This window comes from Salmo salar, chromosome ssa10 (assembly GCF_905237065.1).
Source record: "Salmo salar chromosome ssa10, Ssal_v3.1, whole genome shotgun sequence".
Classification (NCBI taxonomy): domain Eukaryota; kingdom Metazoa; phylum Chordata; class Actinopteri; order Salmoniformes; family Salmonidae; genus Salmo; species Salmo salar.
Window position 1 is genome coordinate 122444952 of NC_059451.1, and position 15670 is coordinate 122460621.

General features: G+C 44.9%; 1 protein-coding gene across 1 annotated transcript in view; it reads right to left on the reverse strand.

Moving 5' to 3' along the window:
- Positions 1-15670, reverse strand: part of LOC106594065 (anoctamin-3) — a 112791-nt gene that overhangs the window by 28300 nt on the left and 68821 nt on the right. The window contains exons 11-14 of the mRNA XM_045688651.1: positions 15351-15472; positions 13322-13456; positions 9317-9413; positions 5639-5699 (exon numbers count right to left, since the gene is read on the reverse strand). Coding sequence (XP_045544607.1) covers positions 5639-5699; positions 9317-9413; positions 13322-13456; positions 15351-15472 — 415 coding nt within the window. The remainder of the gene's footprint in view (positions 1-5638; positions 5700-9316; positions 9414-13321; positions 13457-15350; positions 15473-15670) is intronic.

A 15670-nucleotide genomic window follows, 5' to 3' on the forward strand; every position in this document is an offset into this window, starting at 1 on the left:
CAAATGGGTCTTCCAAATGGACAATGACCCCAAGCACACTTCCAAAGTTGTGGCAAAATGGCTTAAGGACAACAAAGTCAAGGTATTGGAGTGGCCATCACAAAGCCCTGACCTCAATCCTATGGAACATTTGTGGGCAGCACTGAAAAAGCATTTGTGAGCAAGGGGGCCTAGAAACCTGACCCAGTTACACCAGCTCTGTCAGGAGGAATGGGCCAAAATTCACCCAACTTACTGTGGGAAGCTTGTGGAAGGCTACCCAAAACGTTTGACCCAAGTTAAACAATTTAAAGGCAATGCTACCAAATACGAATTGAGTGTATGTAAACTTCTGACCCATTGGGAATGTGTGTAGCTCAGTTGGTAGAGCATGGTGTTTGCAACGCCAGGGTTGTGGGTTCGATTCCCACGGGGGACCAGTACGGAGAAAAATGTATGCATTCACTACTGTAAGTCGCTCTGGATAACAGCGTCTGCTAAATGACTAAAATGTAAATGTAAAAATGTGGTGAAAGAAATAAAAGCTGAAATAAATCATTCTCTCTACTATTATTCTGACATTTCACATTCTTAAAATAAAGTGGTGATCCTAACTGACCTAAGACAGGGAATTTATACTAGGATTAAATTGTCAGGATTTGTGAAAAACTGAGTTTAAATGTATTTGGCTAAGGTGTATGTAAACTTCTGACTTCAACTGTATACACACACAAGTATGTGAACACCCCTTCAAATGAGTGGATTGAGCACACAGCCATGCAATCTCCCTAGACAAACATTGGCATTAGAATGGCCTTATGAAGAGCTCAATGAATTTCAACTTGGCAATGTCATAGGATTGCTAATCAAATTTCTGCCCTGCTAGAGCTGAACCGGGTCAACTGTAAATACTCTTATTGTGAAGTAGAAACGTCTAGGAGCAACAACGGCTCAGCCGCGAAGTGGTAGGCCACACAAGCTCAGAGAACGGGACCCCCGAGTGCTGAAGCGTGTAGAGAGTAAAAATCGTCTGTCCTCGCGACCGAGTTCCAAACTGCCTCTGGAAGCAACGTCAGCACAAGAACTGTTTGTCGGGAGCTTCATAAAATGTGTTTCCATGGCCGAGCAGCTGCACACAAGCCTAAGATCACCATGCGCAATGCCAAGCGTCGACTGGTGTTGTGCATTGGGACTCTGGAGGAGTGGAAACGTGTTCTCTGGAGTGATGAATCACATTTCACCCTCTGGCAGTCCAATGGATGAATCTGGGTTTGGCGGATGCCAGGAGAACGCTACCTGCCCGAATGAATAGTGCCAACAAGTTTGGTGGAGGAGGAATAATGGTCTGGGGCTGTTTTTCATGGTTTGGGCCCCTTAGATCCAGTGAAGGGAAATCTTAACGCTACATCATACAATGACATTGTAGACAACTTCGTGGCCACAGTTTTGGGAAAGCCCTTTCCTGTTTCAGCATGACAATGCCCTGTGCACAAAAGGAGGACAATACAGAAATGGTTTGTCGAGATTGATGTGGAAGAACATGACCGGCCTGCACAGAGCCCTGACCTCAACCCCATCAAACACCTTTGGGATGAATTGGAACGCCGACTGCGAGCCAGGCCTAATCGCCCAACATCAGTGTCCGACCTCACTAATGCTCTTGTGGCTGAATGGAAGAAAGTCCCCACAGCAATGTTCCAACATCTAGCGGAAAGCCTTCCCAGAAGAATGGAGGCTTTCCACTAGACAAAATGCCTGTGTAGCTCAGTTGGTAGAGCATGGCGGTTGCAACGGCAGGATTGTGGGTTCAATTCCCACGGGGGACCAGTATGAAAAAAATATATGCACTCACTACTGTAAGTCTCTCTGGATAGGAGAGTGTGCTAAATTATTCACTACTTTAAGTCTCTCTGGATAGGAGAGTATGCTAAATGACTCACTACTTTAAGTCTCTCTGGATAGGAGTATGCTAAATGATTCACTACTGTAAGTCTCTCTGGATAAGAGAGTATGCTAAATGATTCACTACTGTAAGTCTCTCTGGATAGGAGAGTATGCTAAATGATTCACTACTTTAAGTCTCTCTGGATAGGAGAGTCTGCTAAATGATTCACTACTGTAAGTCTCTCTGGATAAGAGAGTCTGCTAAATTCTAATTATAAAAAAATTTAATGCCTGTGATTTTAGAACGAGATGTTCGACGAGCAGGTGTCCACATACTTTTGGTCATGTAGTGAATGTATTGATAGCATTCGATTACTGCTACAGTGATATTTGGGTTGATAATCAGATTCGTGCCCTGCACCAATGGGCCTTGGTCAAAAGTAGTGCACTATATAGGGAATAGGGTTCTATAGGGCTCTGGTCAAAAGTAGTGCACTATATAGGGAATAGGGTTCTATAGGGTCCTGGTCTAAAGTAGTGCACTATATAGGGAATAGGGTTCTATAGGGTCCTGGTCTAAAGTAGTACACTATATATAGGGAATAGGGTGTCATTTGGGATGCATATGGATGTTTTCCATGTACTTTATTGGAGTCTGTTGAACAGAGTGGAGGTATTAAAAGATTTCTTTGGGAAAGTGTAGGAGAACGATGTTGGGACACAGTCCATCAGCCAGGTGTGGTGTATGTTAACATCAGTGTGGTAACTGTGTGGGTTTTATTCTCACACACACACAGATTCTCCCTCCTGGGAAGATTTTCATTACTCAGCTAATTATTTATTACTATTAGACTAATTAGTAAGCCTAAGAGTCAAATTAAGAAATTAACTCCAATTAGTCTAACATTCATTTAGTATAGAAATTTAATTGTCTTATTTAATTACTTGTTTACAGCAAATCAACAACCTTTTCTTGCCCATGGAACCCCACCCAGGCTAACAGGCTAACTACCAAGGATGCCCACCCAGGCTAACAGGCTAACTACCAAGGATGCCCACCCAGGCTAACAGGCTAACCACCAAGGAACCCCACCCAGGCTAACCACCATGGAACCCCACCCAGGCTAACAGGCTAACTACCAAGGAACCCCACCCAGGCTAACAGGCTAACTACCAAGGATCCCCACCACAGGCTAACTACCAAGGAACCCCACCCAGGCTAACAGGCTAACCACCAAGGAACCCCACCCAGGCTAACAGGCTAACCACCAAGGAACCCCACCCAGGCTAACAGGCTAACCACCAAGGAACCCCACCCAGGCTAAACCAGAACCCCACAGGCTAACCACCAAGGAACCCCACCCAGGCTAACAGGCTAACCACCAAGGAACCCCACCCAGGCTAACAGGCTAACTACCAAGGAACCCCACCCAGGCTAACAGGCTAACTACCAAGGAACCCCACCCAGGCTAACAGGCTAACCACCAAGGAACCCCACCCAGGCTAACAGGCTAACCACCAAGGAACCCCACCCAGGCTAACAGGCTAACCACCAAGGAACCCCACCCAGGCTAACCACCATGGAACCCCACCCAGGCTAACAGGCTAACTACCAAGGAACCCCACCCAGGCTAACAGGCTAACTACCAAGGAACCCCACCCAGGCTAACTACCAAGGAACCCCACCCAGGCTAACAGGCTAACCACCAAGGAACCCCACCCAGGCTAACAGGCTAACCACCAAGGAACCCCACCCAGGCTAACAGGCTAACCACCAAGGAACCCCACCCAGGCTAACCACCGCCCACCAGGCTAACCACCAAGGAACCCCACCCAGGCTAACAGGCTAACCACCAAGGAACCCCACCCAGGCTAACAGGCTAACCACCAAGGAACCCCACCCAGGCTAACAGGCTAACTACCAAGCAACCCCACCCAGGCTAACAGGCTAACCACCAAGGAACCCCACCCAGGCTAACAGGCTAACCACCAAGGAACCCCACCCAGGCTAACAGGCTAACCACCAAGGAACCCCACCCAGGCTAACAGGCTAACCACCAAGGAACCCCACCCAGGCTAACAGGCTAACCACCAAGGAACCCCACCCAGGCTAACCACCAAGGAACCCCACCCAGGCTAACTACCAAGCAACCCCACCCAGGCTAACAGACTAACCACCAAGGAACCCCACCCAGGCTAACAGGCTAACCACCAAGGATGCCCATTATATGCCTGCAACAACAACAAAAAGTTTATCCCGTGAATGATAATGGCAAGGAGACGTAGAGTAATTCAAATTATACAGTAGATTTATTTCAAAGTGAATTGGTTTTTGTAGACCGTTTTTCTTTCTACAGTATGTATCTTGCTCTCTAGTTATTGTCTTCATTTCTCATGTGAAGAAGTTCATTATTTTCAGAGCTAAAATGATCCGTTGAGTTCAGATATAAATATATTACATTTACCGCTGGTTGCAGTTGTGTAACTGTAAATGGTTTGTGTGTGTTTGCCCACAAATGATTGAAAATAACCAAATATTTTGGGCCATTGGAACATGCAATTGAGAGAAAGCCCCTGTTTTTCCAGATGACTGTGTGATCTCAAAACGCTACAGAGGGTGGTACGGACAGTCCAGTACATCACTGGGGACGAGCTCCCTGCCATCCAGGACCTCTATATCAGGCGGTGTCAGATAAAAATTCCCCAAAATTCATACCGACACACACACACACACACACACACACACACACACACACACACACACACACACACACACACACACACACACACACACACACACACACACACACACACACACCTGCTACTCTGTTCTTTATTTTATGGAGTGAATGGAATGGTAGCAAACATGAATACCAGAGAGAGAGAAGGCAGGGGGGAGCGAGAGAGAGCGAGAGAGAGAAGGCAGGGGGGAGAGCGAGAGAGAGAGCAAGAAAAAGAAGGCGCAGATAAGAAAGCACATATAACAAACATCCGATAATAATATATACAGCATGTTTAATGCCTACATAAAAAATGCCATGTATATTAAAATATATCGCTGCGAACATATCAATATAAATGCAAGCATAATGACAATCATGCAAACATATCACAATACATATTAACATAATCAACAATGCATTTTTCAAACAGCAAATAATAAAATAATCAATCAAAAATGATAAAAGAAAGAGAGAGAGAGAGAGAGAGAGAGAGAAGGCAGGGGGAGCGAGAGAGAGAGGAGGAGAGAAGGCAGGGGGAGCGAGAGAGAGAGAGAGAGAGCGAGAGAGAGAAGGAGAGAGAGAGAAGAGAAAAAGAAGAGAGAGAGAGAGAGAGAGAAGGCAGGGAGAGAGAGAGCGGAGAGAGAGAGAGAAGGCAGGGGGAGCGAGAGAGAGAGAGAGAGAGAGAGAAGGCAGGGGGAGCGAGAGAGAGAGAGAGCGAGAGAGAGAGAAGGCAGGGGGAGCGAGAGAGAGAGAGAGAGAGGAGAGAGAGAGAGTAAGGAGCAGAAAGACCAGAGAGAAAGAGCGAAAGAAGAAGGCAGAAAGAGAAAAGGGCAGAAGAAGCGAAGAGAGAGAAGGCAGGGGGGAGCGAGAGAGAGAGAGAGCGAGAGAGAGAGAAGGCAGGGGGGAGTGAGAGAGAGAGAGCGAGAGAGAGAGAAGGCAGGGGGGAGTGAGAGAGAGAGAGAGAGAGAGAGAGAGGGCAGGGGGGAGCGAGAGAGAGAGGAGAGAGAGAGAGAGAGAGAGAGAGAGATAGAAACTGAGAAAAATGTCTTTACCCCATATAGCCATGAAGATAGCAAAGAACACAGTTCCTCCATTGTCAAAGAGATGGGTCACCTGCAGAAACAAACACAGAGGTAAATAAACAATTCCCTTGGGTTGGAATCAATACTGTCATTACCTGCTGGAACGAGGACACGAACATCGATGACATCCCAGCAGGCAAAACTGGTTGTAATGATGTCCTTTCAACCAGTTCTGCCCACTTCCCATTTGCCTGGAAATATATCCACAGCCCATTGGGCTCCCAAATGGCGCAGCGGTCTAAGGCACTGCAGACACCCTGGTTTGAATCCAGGCCGTATAACAACCGGCAGTGGGGTGGTGCACGTCTGGGTTAGCTCAGCGTCGTCTGGGTTTAGCCAGTGTAGGGCCGTCATCGTAAATAAGAATTTGTTTTTGCCTAGTTAAATAAAGATTAAATAAAATGTTATAAAAAAAATCTAATATATTTTATGGCAGGTCATATATCCATTAAGCTTTCCAGTCATGAAAGCTCAGCATTCCAGTCATGAAAGCTCAGCATTCCAGTCATGAAAGCTCAGCATTCCAGTCATGAAAGCTCAGCATTCCAGTCATGAAAGCTCAGCATTCCAGCATGAAAGCTCAGCATAGAAGCTCAGCATCAGCTGAAAGCTCAGCATTCCAGTCATGAAAGCTCAGCATTCCAGTCATGAAAGCTCAACATTCCAGTCATGAAAGCTCAGCATTCCAGTCATGAAAGCTCAGCATTCCAGTCATGAAAGCTCAGCATTCCAGTCATGAAAGCTCAGCATAGTAAGTAGCTGTGCACATGCTGGAACGGCTCATAGGCTCCTGCTCCCATCTCCTGTTTCTGTAGTGTGAGGCAGCTTGATGTACAAGTAGGCCTACACCCTCTGGATAGGACGCTAGTCTATCGCAGGGCCTTAGCCCCAATCTAGCTCATAAATGCTGAGTGTCAAGAACAGAGACGCATTGGGTCTCATTTTTACAGGTCTTTGGTATGACTCGGCCAAGGACCGAACTCCCAAACTCAGGGTGGACGCTCTAACCACAAGGCCACTGAGTTGGTCAGCATAGAGTAAAAGTATGTGAACCCTTTGGATTTACCTGGATTTCTATATGAATTGGTCATTAAATTTGATCTGATCTTCATCTAAGTCACAACAATAGACAAACACAGTTTGCTTAAACTAATAACGCACTAACAATAATACGTTTTTTTTTCATGTCTTTATTGAACACACCGTGTAAACATTCACAGTGCAGGGTGGGAAAAGAATGGGAACCCTTGGATTTAATAACTGGTTGACCCTCCTTTGGCAGCAATAACTTCATCCAAACGTTTTCTGTATTTGCGGATCAGACCTGCACAACAGTCAGGAGGAATTTTCCTCTTTACAAAACTGTTTCAGTTCAGCAATATTCTTGGGATGTCCGGTGTGAACCGCTCTCTTGGGGTCATGCCACAGCATCTCAATCGGGTTGAGGTCAGGACTCTGACTGGGCCACTCCAGAAGGTGTATTTTCTTCTGTTGAAGCCATTCTGTTGTTGATTTACCTCTGTGTTTTGGGTCGTTGTCCTGTTGCATCACCCAACTTCTGTTGAGCTTCAATTGGCAGACAGATAGCTTTACATTCTTCTGCAAAATATCTTGATAAACTTGGAAATTCATTTTTCCGTCGATGATAGCAAGCTGTCCAGGCCCTGAGGCAGCAAAGCAGCCCCAAACCATGATGCTCCCTCCACCATACTTTACAGTTGGGATGAGTGTTTCGATGTTGGTGTGCTGTGCCTTTGTTTTCTCCACACATAGTGTTGTGTGTTCCTTCCTAGTGATGTGTGATGAGTGGATGGCCACTCCTAGGGAGAGAAGCAACAGTGCTGAACTTTCTCAATTTATAGACAATTTGTCTTACCGTGGACTGATGAACATAAAGGCTTTTAGAGATACTTTTGTAACCCTTTCCAGCTTTATGCAAGTCAACAATTCTTAATCTTAGGTCTTCTGAGATCTCTTTTGTTCGAGGCATGGTTCACATCAGGCAATGCTTCTTGTGAATAGCAAACGTATATTTTGTGAGTGTTTTTTTAGGGCAGGGCAGCTCTAACCAACATCTCCAATCTCGTTTCATTGATTGGACTCCAGGTTAGCTGACTCCTGAATCAAATTCGCTTTTGGAGGTCATTAGCCTAGGGATTCACATACTTTTTCCAACCTACACTGTGAATCTTAACTCTTCTTGAACTGCACTGTTGGTTAAGGGCTTGTAAGTAAGCATTTCACGGTAAAGTCTACACTTGTTGTATTTGGCGCACGTGACAAATAAAGTTTGATTTGAATGTTTAAATGATGTATTCAATATAGACAAGAAAAATCCAATAATTGTGTGTGTAATTAGTTTAAACACAATGTGTTTGTCTATTGTTGTGACTTAGATGAAGATCAGATGAAATGTTATGACCAATTTATGCAAAAAAATCCAGGTAATTCCAAAGGGTTCAGATACTTTTTCTTGCCACTGTAGTTTAGCATATAGCTGCAATTCAGGGATGAGCTTCTATTTCAATTCAGAAAGTTAAATCCAATTCCACATTTTTCTCATTAACTACGTTTCAATTCACAGTTTTCAAGTTGGAAACAGGAAGTTTGGAAACAGGAAGTTTATAAATACATAAAAAAAAAATGATCGCTCTTAATCCATATTAATCTCATGATGTAGGCTATACCTAGCACTGTATCTGCGAGCTGTTGGCTAGAGCGTAGGTGCCAAGACCGGGAATTGTCCCTTTTGCTATTTAACACAACCGTTTTTGCGACAAAAGTATCGGTAGAGTTGAACATGTGATGGAAACACATTGACCTTTAGATTTTTATTTGGTACATGAAGAAAAAAATAAAAAAAATAAGTATATTTTGTGTGCACTACATGATCACGCTGATTTTTATCCTCAACGAGTCTGTTTGGTGGAAACACAACACTGGTGGGAAAATGTGCATATTTCCTTTATGCGGATTCTAGAATATTCACGTGAAAATCTGTCGCCAATTGGATGGACACCCAGCTACTGAAAAGAATGGGAATTTCCTGAATTGACTGGAATTGAAATGTAATAGGCCCCAACCCTAGTGGGATCCTCATGGGCAGTAACAGTAATATTACTTCTGTTTACTACAGTACTAGCTAACAGTAATATTACTTCTGTTTACTACAGTACTAGCTAACAGTAATATTACTTCTGTTTACTACAGTACTAGCTAACAGAAATATTACTTCTGTTTACTACAGTACTAGCTAACCACAATAGTACTTCTGTTTACTACAGTACTAGCTAACAGAAATATTATGTCTGTTTACTACAGTACTAGCTAACAGTAATATTACTTATGTTTACTACAGTACTAGCTAACAGAAATAGTACTTCTGTTTACTACAGTACTAACTAACCGCAATAGTACTTCTGTTTACTACAGTACTAGCTAACCGCAATAGTACTTCTGTTTACTACAGTACTAGCTAACCGCAATAGTACTTCTGTTTACTACAGTACTAGCTAACCGCAATAGTACTTCTGTTTACTACAGTTCTGTTTACTACAGTACTAGCTAACCGCAATAGTACTTCTGTTTACTACAGTACTAGAGCTACCAAGGTGGATAACAGAATAGCTTCATGGTTGTATTACTGACCTTTGCATAGACACAGCTGTCACTGAGTTTCCAGGGTTTGCAGTTCTGCTCACACATGGGACACATGATTGTTGTGTTGGCCTCACAGATCTCTTTACTGATGGGACAAAATAGACAAGACAGATATTCATGTCTTTAAAACACATACTAAAAAGGACATGAAAAAAAAAACCAACCGAAGGGTGGGGGGGGGAGATGAAGATGGACCTACAATTTATTGGGGGAGAATGACTGTTCTGGTGACTTTATTTTTTTTTAAAAGGACATTCTACAGAATAAATGAAAATCAAATGAAGCTGACATCTAAAATATAATTTCCCCCGTCCATAAATGAACCCAATAACATATTGGTCCGTATTATCAGTCAGGTGTGCTATTTAGCAATAAGCATTATCACCTGATGTAGCCTATCAGATGCAGCATAGTGGCTATAAATTAATAGGCTGAGGGTTGCCCATCTGCATGTACCCCATTGGGCTAATCGTTAGCTAGATCGCAAACTCTCTAGTGTAAATAATTGGGCTAATCGTTAGCTAGATCGCAAACTCTCTACTGTAAATAATTGGGCTAATCGTTAGCTAGAGCGCAAATTCTCTAGTGTAAATAATTGTGGCTAATCGTTAGCTAGAGCGCAAATTCTCTAGTGTAAACAATTGTGGCTAATCGTTAGCTAGAGCGCAAATTCTCTAGTGTAAACAATTGTGGCTAATCGTTAGCTAGAGCGCAAACTCTCTAGTGTAAACAATTGGGCTAATCGTTAGCTAGAGCGCAAACTCTCTAGTGTAAACAATTGGGCTAATCGTTAGCTAGAGCGCAAAATCTCTAGTGTAAACAATTGGGCTAATCGTTAGCTAGAGAGCAAACTCTCTAGTGTAAACAATTGGGCTAATCGTTAGCTAGAGCGCAAACTCTCTAGTGTAAACAATTGGGCTAATCGTTAGCTAGAGCGCAAACTCTCTAGTGTAAACAATTGGGCTAATCGTTAGCTAGAGCGCAAACTCTCTAGTGTAAACAATTGGGCTAATCGTTAGCTAGAGCGCAAACTCTCTAGTGTAAACAATTGGGCTAATCGTTAGCTGGAGCGCAAATTCTCTAGTGTAAACATTGTGGCTAATCGTTAGCTAGAGCGCAAATTCTCTAGTGTAAACAATTGTGGCTATCTTGTTGCTAGTTAGCAACATATTGATGACTTGAATGGCACTCAGCTAACCAAGGATCATGTCCTGTGAATATAATGTAGGCCGTTACACCGGAACCCCGTTACATTTAGTCCCGGTCGTCCCCATGCATTTCAACGCCATTGACGCTGCTAAAAACTGGTTCTTAAAAATGGTGCATTTGACAAATAAGTATAGCCTAGTAACAACAGAAAGCTCAGTGATCTTCCTCTTAACAGTGACCTTCAAAACTGCTTTCAAAAAGGTTATGTTTTCCCACGACTGCATTAACAATGTTGTAGGCTACAACGACTGGGCATGCATACTACTCTCCCTGTGCTACAACGACTGGGTATGCATACTACTCTCCCTGTGCTACAACGACTGGGTATGCATACTACTCTCCCTGTGCTACAACGACTGGGTATGCATACTACTCTCCCTGTGCTACAACGACTGGGTATGCATACTACTCTCCCTGTGCTACAACGACTGGGTATGCATACTACTCTCCCTGTGCTACAACGACTGGGTATGCATACTACTCTCCCTGTGCTACAACGACTGGGTATGCACACTATTCTCCCTGTGCTACAACGACTGGGTATGCACACTACTCTCCTTGTGCTACAGCGACTGGGTATGCATACTACTCTCCCTGTGCTACAACGACTGGGTATGCATACTACTCTCCCTGTGCTACAACGACTGGGTATGCATACTACTCTCCCTGTGCTACAACGACTGGGTATGCATACTACTCTCCCTGTGCTACAACGACTGGGTATGCATACTACTCTCCCTGTGCTACAACGACTGGATATGCATACTACTCTCCCTGTGCTACAACGACTGGATATGCATACTACTCTCCCTGTGCTACAACGACTGGGTATGCATACTACTCTCCCTGTGCTACAACGACTGGGTATGCATACTACTCTCCCTGTGCTACAACGACTGGGTATGCACACTACTCTCCCTGTGCTAGAGCTACTGGGTATGCACACTACTCTCCCTGTGCTAGAGCTACTGGGTATGCATACTACTCTCCCTGTGCTACAACGACTGGGTATGCACACTACTCTCCCTGTGCTAGAGCTACTGGGTATGCACACTACTCTCCCTGTGCTAGAGCTACTGGGTATGCACACTACTCTCCCTGTGCTAGAGCTACTGGGTATGCACACTACTCTCCCTGTGCTAGAGCTACTGGGTATGCACACTACTCTCCCTGTGCTAGAGCTACTGGGTATGCACACTACTCTCCCTGTGCTAGAGCTACTGGGTATGCATACTACTCTCCCTGTGCTACAACGACTGGGTAAGCACACTACTCTCCCTGTGCTACAACGACTGGGTATGCACACTACTCTCCCTGTGCTAGAGCTACTGGGTATGCATACTACTCTCCCTGTGCTACAACGACTGGGTATGCATACTACTCTCCCTGTGCTACAACGACTGGGTATGCATACTACTCTCCCTGTGCTACAACGACTGGGTATGCATACTACTCTCCCTGTGCTACAACGACTGGGCATGCACACTACTCTCCCTGTGCTACAACGACTGGGTATGCACACTACTCTCCCTGTGCTACAACGACTGGGTATGCACACTACTCTCCCTGTGCTACAACGACTGGGTATGCATACTACTCTCCCTGTGCTACAACGACTGGGTATGCATACTACTCTCCCTGTGCTACAACGACTGGGTATGCATACTACTCTCCCTGTGCTACAACGACTGGGTATGCACACTACTCTCCCTGTGCTACAACGACTGGGTATGCACACTACTCTCCCTGTGCTACAACGACTGGGTATGCACACTACTCTCCCTGTGCTACAACGACTGGGTATGCATACTACTCTCCCTGTGCTACAACGACTGGGTATGCATACTACTCTCCCTGTGCTACAAGGACTGGGTATGCATACTACTCTCCCTGTGCTACAAGGACTGGGTATGCATACTACTCTCCCTGTGCTACAACGACTGGGTATGCACACTTCTCTCCCTGTGCTACAACGACTGGGTATGCACACTACTCTCCCTGTGCTACAATGACTGGGTATGCATACTACTCTCCCTGTGCTACAACGACTGGATATGCATACTACTCTCCCTGTGCTACAACGACTGGGTATGCATACTACTCTCCCTGTGCTACAACGACTGGGTATGCACACTTCTCTCCCTGTGCTACAACGACTGGGTATGCATACTACTCTCCCTGTGCTACAACGACTGGGTATGCATACTACTCTCCCTGTGCTACAACGACTGGGCATGCATACTACTCTCCCTGTGCTACAACGACTGGGTATGCATACTACTCTCCCTGTGCTACAACGACTGGGTATGCACACTTCTCTCCCTGTGCTACAACGACTGGGTATGCATACTTCTCTCCCTGTGCTACAACGACTGGGTATGCACACTTCTCTCCCTGTGCTACAACGACTGGTTATGCACACTTCTCTCCCTGTGCTACAACGACTGGTTATGCATACTTCTCTCCCTGTGCTACAACGACAGTGTATGCATACTTCTCTCCCTGTGCTACAACGACAGTGTATGCATACTTCTCTCCCTGTGCTACAACGACTGGGTATGCATACTACTCTCCCTGTGCTATGGGATTGTCTGATTTTGCTGTTCCTTACTCGTGTTGTTGGCTGTAGAAAATGTGGACTAAAAATGATCATTAGATAATTCAAATAACCAAAGGTACTCGGTCTCAGCTCCGCCTGGCTCTACGTTGGATCATTGGTGTCAGGTCTCGGACACGGCGGGACCCGGCCCAGTTTAACCCCTGCCCTGATGTGTCCTGACTGACCTGACTTGACTAGTGTCCATAGTAAGGAGTCCGTAGAGGAAGACGAAGAGACCCACCAGAGCTGCAGGGATCAGCATGCCAGTGTACCAGCCCAACCAGGCAAAGTACAGCCCAATCTTCTCCCCAAAGTAACGCCTAGAGAGGAAAGTCCAATGAACAAGATAGATTAGCAAACGCTTGGTTGGGGTTGACCTTAAAATCCGACCCGGCTGTATTCGCCTGGCAGGAACAAGTTCTTTGTAACCAACCAGGTGAGGTACAGGCCGACCTTCTCCCTAAAGTAAAGCCTGTAGTGCATGAAAAGTCCAATAGAGAGAATAGATTAGTAAAACTCCCAACATGCATTGATTAAATTGGAGCCATTCAGACCCAGCTGTACTTGCCTGAAAGGAAGCAACTCCTTTAATATAAATGAGTACAGGTATATTAAGTGCACCTATCATGTTTCCAGGTTGATGGACGAATGAAAAAAAAACTATTAATAAAAAGTGAAGACACTCTTTGAACAGACGTGATCTTTGATGCACAACTAACAATTTTACTGCATCTCACCACAACATTTTGTCAATAACCCTTCATCAGGAGTCCAACAAACTAAATAGATTAGGAAAAAACACCTAGTTGTGTTTCATACAGAGGAAAGAAGCCCAGTTGTGTTTGTTGTGTTTCATACAGAGGAAAGAAGCCCAGTTGTGTTTCATACAGAGGAAAGAAGCCCAGTTGTGTTTGTTGTGTTTCATACATAGGAAAGAAGCCCAGTTGTGTTTGTTGTGTTTCATACAGAGGAAAGAAGCCCAGTTGTGTTTGTTGTGTTTCATACAGAGGAAAGAAGCCCAGTTGTGTTTGTTGTGTTTCATACAGAGGAAAGAAGCCCAGTTGTGTTTGTTGTGTTTCATACAGAGGAAAGAAGCCCAGTTGTGTTTCATACAGAGGAAAGAAGCCCAGTTGTGTTTGTTGTGTTTCATACAGAGGAAAGAAGCCCAGTTGTGTTTCATCCAGAGGAAAGAAGCCCAGTTGTGTTTCATACAGAGGAAAGAAGCCCAGTTGTGTTTCATACAGAGGAAAGAAGCCCAGTTGTGTTTGTTGTGTTTCATACAGAGGAAAGAAGCCCAGTTGTGTTTGTTGTGTTTCATACAGAGGAAAGAAGCCCAGTTGTGTTTGTTGTGTTTCATACAGAGGAAAGAAGCCCAGTTGTGTTTGTTGTGTTTCATACAGAGGAAAGAAGCCCAGTTGTGTTTGTTGTGTTTCATACAGAGGAAAGAAGCCCAGTTGTGTTTCATACAGAGGAAAGAAGCCCAGTTGTGTTTGTTGTGTTTCATACAGAGGAAAGAAGCCCAGTTGTGTTTGTTGTGTTTCATACAGAGGAAAGAAGCCCAGTTGTGTTTGTTGTGTTTCATACAGAGGAAAGAAGCCCAGTGAACAAGATATAGGCCCAGTATCAAAAGCCTCCCGACTGGGGTTGACTTTTAAAATGGGACCTGTTCAGACCTCATTGTGTTCAATTGAGAGGAGAGAAGTCCAATTGGACCTGTTCAGACCTAGCTATGGGTCGACTGGTACATTGGACCGGTTCAGACCTAGCTATGGGTCGACTGGTACATTGGACCGGTTCAGACCTAGCTATGGGTCGACTGGTACATTGGACCGGTTCAGACCTAGCTATGGGTCGACTGGTACATTGGACCGGTTCAGACCTAGCTATGGTCTGCTGTATTTAATTTAGATAGGACTCCTGAGAGGGGAACTTTGCCTGGGGTCCCCCTGTGGAGGTTCTTTCCCTGACAAATCACACACACACAGGTTCCAAAAGGGTTCTTTGGCTGTTCCCATAGGAGAACCCTTTTTGGTTCCATGTAGAACCCTCTGTGGAAAGGGTTCTACATGGAACCAAAAGGATCTACCTGGAACCAAAATGGGTTCTTCAAATGGTTCTCCTATGGGGACAACCGAAGATCCCTTTTAAATTCTAGATAGCACCTTTTTCCCCCCCTAAGAGTGCACCACCACACACACACACACACACACCTACCTGATAAGGTCGAGAGGCTGGTACTTGTACCACATGCCCCAGCGAGCCCACCTCTCGTACAGCAGGTGTCTGTGGTTTTGGGCACCGTGGGTCTCAATAGGGTGTCGGCTCCTATAGCCACCCTGGAACACAAGGACACAGAGAATGAACATTAGTGGAAGACAGCTGGTCACTGGTCTAGTCCCACTACTCTATCTACTTTTGTATTTTGTAGAGAATTAACAGGTGGCTCCAGATGTAGGATCATAAATTGAGACAGTTTGCTACAGCAGGAATATAACAAAAATTACAAGACAGTAGCCAAATAAAACTCAATTGAA